The sequence below is a fragment of the Pavona decussata genome, unplaced genomic scaffold (assembly GCF_977016875.1).
Source record: "Pavona decussata unplaced genomic scaffold, jaPavDecu1.1 SCAFFOLD_180, whole genome shotgun sequence".
Lineage (NCBI taxonomy): Eukaryota > Metazoa > Cnidaria > Anthozoa > Scleractinia > Agariciidae > Pavona > Pavona decussata.
Window position 1 is genome coordinate 2,246,185 of NW_028145590.1, and position 4,136 is coordinate 2,250,320.

Here is a 4,136-nt window from a genome sequence, read left to right on the forward strand (position 1 = left end):
CCCCGAGATGTGAGTGCCTGGAAACAAAGTCGCCAAGACGTAGACCGGTTAGATCGGCACCCTGTAACACTTCGAAACCGTATTGTTGTTGATGCGGTTTCCAGGTCATGAAACCGTGTCGATTTGAAACCACGTTGGTGTAAACGTAGCTTAAATCGTTCTTTCCTGGGGATTTTTTCAAAAGGGGGTTTATCAATGAATCGCAGGATTCGAAACCCGATCAAACCTTTGCTGCGATTGGTCAATCGAACAATGTTCGTTGTATACTAGAGTGGTTTTTAATTAATGGGATTTGAAAATGAGTGAAGCGAGATCGAGGATGGTTATCATTGTTTTAAAACTAAGTTTTGATTTGTTACAATGAGAAAACATTTTAGAATATTTCAGCTCTATTACAGAGTCATAGTCATATAATTAAGTTGAACAAATGGACAGCCTATATATCAAGACTAATTACACGTATTAATGGGATTTGTTGTGATTTTTTCGACTAGTGGCAAATAATTCAAAGAACGAGCTCTTGAGGAAAAAAATATTTCAAATGCCAAACCAGACCCAGTCATGATCAAACCACTCCAATGCACTCTTGAAGTAAATTTCCTCTGTCCTTTTCCTAGGTCACATCACTTGCACAGTGTTATACAAACGAGCATGACCGCAGTAAAGCTGTCAGGCAATTTAGACAAGAATTAAAATCACGGGATATGTTTTTCAACGAGAAGACTTTCCCGGCCAGCGAGTCTGAGGAGGCGGCATTCTTTCGATGTACCACTGAGAAGTCATCACAAGAGTTTTGTCCTACTAGATGGAAAGCTATGCAAGATTGGATTAAAGAAACAGAAAAGGTAAGGGAATCATTTTAGGGGAACGGTGGGAGAGATGCGATACCCATTTTCCAAATCGATCAGACTTCGATATTTAACAATTATTCCACGAGCGTGCGTTGGATACAACAAGATGATAGATAGCCAACGAGGCACGCAGCGGCGAGTTGGCTATCTACCATCTTGTATCCAAGAAGCACGAGTAGAATCATTGCGTTATTATAAAGAACCACGAAAACTCGGCGCTAAATCTTGATATTTTCTTTCCCCCCTGACGCGTACTCTTACCACGCTTTTGTTGTTGTTGTTGTTGTTGTTGTTTTTGTTTTCTTTTTTCTGCGTACTCTTACCATATTTGTCGGGCATGGTATAATGGCTCAAATACTATGACTGCTAAACTAATCAGAACTCTGGAACTGCGTTATGCAATGAGTCACTTTTTAATAATCACCGATATTTGGCATTTCTTATGTTGGTTAACGTCATTACTCCAAATTTTAGTTTTCAGTCCTTAATTTAACGGAAAAATGAATTCCCTTCAACACAGCGCCGAATCGTGAAGAGTGTTATCAGCAGTTATCCGCTTGCTAAGGCAACACGGATCTGTAAACGTTTGCGCAAGTCAAGAGAACACGTGTTCAGTATCGAACGGCCGGTATCGAGACAAACGGCTTGCGATTACCGATATTTTTAAGCATATTAAGTATTAATTAACCAGTATCAAAACACGCTTATAAAACGAAATTATTGATTTACTTGCATACTATTGCGATGCACACAAACTCTAAAACCCAAGACTCGCAAAGAGGAATTTTTGCGTCTGTCATTTCTTTGAGCAGACGATGTAGCAGACGACTAGAAAATACAGTTCATGTCCAGGGTTTGTGTTTGGCGAATGTTCTTTGTTTTGTTGTTGTTGTTATTAGACGTAGGCAGATGAGATTGTTGTTGTTTTGTTTCAGAATTCCGACGAACACAATGGTTAAATTAAAAAAAGTTAAAACTGAACTCCAAAACCTCACTTGTTACTTTGGAAATTAGTTAACTAAAATTGTTTTTTTTTTCCCCAGTTAGAATGACTGTCATCTTGTCAAATGTCATTGGCTGAGTTGGCATGGCTAAGCATTAAGGAGACGAGCATGAAAAGGCCTGGGGCGAGTTTAAAGTGCGTTCACGGCGGCCATGTTGGAGGAGCCAAACAAGAAAAGATATTTACATAAAAATAAATTATTTCCCAAAGGAAAATTATTCTATTGTTTCGCTTATCCAGTATGGCCGTCGTGAACACACTCTATACTAACACACGCGTTTTATAAACTGTGTTTTCGGTGCAATCCCCCACCCCCTTCCCCCACCTCCCCCATTCTCCCCTTCGTCTACGACCGTAATAGAAATAAAGGCTGAATGCTTTTCTATTTTCTCCACACAGATCACGAACCGGATTAGACCAAAACTTTCTAACCTTTTTTACACCAGCGGACCTAAGAAAACAATTCCTGAGTGTCCAGTAAAGGTATCGCCGTGGTTTCACTCCGAAGCACTTTTTCATAGCTACACCGAGTCTGATAGTGTCAGCTGTGAAGCGAGTCCTTCGCTACAATTACTGCCTTTCTTTGTTGACAAATATGGTCCAAGGTACACTGAATGGACCACTACTGCGCATGAGCAACTACCAGGGCACCATCTCGAGGTAATACAAATTAAAGCATATCCAACAAAAATACGAAAGCCTTGCTCTTCTGAGATCCAAGCCATTAACGATATTTCTAAAACTTTTTTTTTGCTGATATCGCTTTGCCAGAAAAACCACAAGATATTTCAATGGTCGCTATTTCTAGGGCATGGTTTAATGGTTGATATTCCAAGTCCCCTAAGCCAAATTAATCAAAACTTTCCAATCGCATTATCCCATGATCCAGGTTTTAATACCTGTTGTTATCACTTAGGTTCGCAGTTATACCGAGAACTTCCGTAGCAACTGCAATGACGTCATTTCGTGGTTGAGCCGACCAAATTATTTCCCAGGATTCACCGAGGGCTGGGCCACGTACGTTGAATATCCACTGTTAGCAAATGATACGGATATTTACAGCAACACGACCGACAAACATGTCCTGCTCCAAAAATATGGCATGCTTAGATATCAGGTAATAATTAATAGTAATAACAGAAATCATAAAGAGACTAGTCCATGAGTGAGCCCTCTCAAAAGGCCAATCTTTTGCTCTCGACAGCGCGGCCTTATGCAACTTCTGCAGCACACTGTTCGCGTCATGCAAAGAATGGTATACAACTTTCTTCATTCGATTAATAATAAGTTTTATTCAGCCATCATAAAAAATAAATATACAATGGATTTAAATAATTGGATCTAAAGTTAAAAATACACCATCATAAGCACAAAGAAGCCTTGCTGCCCGCGCCATAAAAGAGTTCGCATGTCTTTTGGTTCTTGTCCAATGATTTTAAAACATGTTTCAAAATCGTACGAAATTTTACGTCTCGTTCGCGACACTCATAGAAATTGAACATTAATATATATGAAACATAGATTTGAACTGCGGATGACAGATTAAATAGAAGAGGACTTTCGCAGTTATTTACACAAAAGAAACAGTTGCAAAAAGAAAACCTGAAAATGTTTCAGCCTTGAACGGGATTCGAAACCATGACCTCTGCGATGTCGGTGTAGTGCTCTACCAACTGAGCTATCAAGCCAACTAGAAGCCGGTCATATTGTGAGTTCGTAATATACCCGTGGAGGATGAATAGATGAACTTCAATATATGACATTGTTGGTAAGATTAGCAGAGAATCTTTTGTAGTTCTTTTGGCTGTTTTTCAACGTTTATTTGATTTGAGATTGTTTTGACGTGTAAGGACAATTTTATAATAACGCGCTCTGATTGGCTCATGGCTATTGTCTAGAGTACAGACAGCAAAAATGACGTCAGATGTAACGCGCGCGCTTTCTCAACGGAAAATAAAGCCAATTCCGCTCGTACTTTTTCCATCTATGTCATTGAAAAAAAAATCAACGGTAGAATTCTATGGTCTACACTATCACGGACCATCAGATGACGTCATAAATGCTCGATACTCAAGTGGAACCACGAACTGCAGGCGAGTGGTTTCACGGCCTAGTTTTGAACATTTTATGACGTCATTTGTTTGTTTTATAAGAGCATAGACCATAGAAAACTTCCGTCGATGTGTTAAGAAGGTTTCAACCTTTGCTGTTTCTTTAACTTTAATTATTTCTAGATTTTGGCTTCATTGCGTACTTTGCTGGACATCAACATCAATTACCAC

The 4,136-nt window shown here is 39.3% G+C and overlaps 1 protein-coding gene across 1 annotated transcript; it reads left to right on the forward strand.

Annotated features, from left to right (window-relative positions):
- The first annotated feature begins 604 nt into the window (after positions 1-604).
- LOC146463223 (uncharacterized) lies at positions 605-3,019 on the forward strand. Its single transcript, XM_085084741.1, has 3 exons — positions 605-845; positions 2,254-2,514; positions 2,771-3,019. Exons 1-3 carry the CDS (start codon positions 705-707, stop codon positions 3,017-3,019), a joined length of 651 nt encoding a protein of 216 aa, XP_084940867.1. The 5' UTR covers positions 605-704.
- Positions 3,020-4,136: the final 1,117 nt, after the last annotated feature.

Excerpts from the sequence above, each read along its gene's own strand:
- LOC146463223 (XM_085084741.1), top strand. The coding sequence starts at position 705 with ATGTTTTTCAACGAGAAGACTTTCCCGGCCAGCGAGTCTGAGGAGGCG. Across the intron at positions 846-2,253 it reads GGATTAAAGAAACAGAAAAG|ATCACGAACCGGATTAGACC; the intron begins GTAAGGGAATCA and ends TTCTCCACACAG. Across the intron at positions 2,515-2,770 it reads TACCAGGGCACCATCTCGAG|GTTCGCAGTTATACCGAGAA; the intron begins GTAATACAAATT and ends GTTATCACTTAG.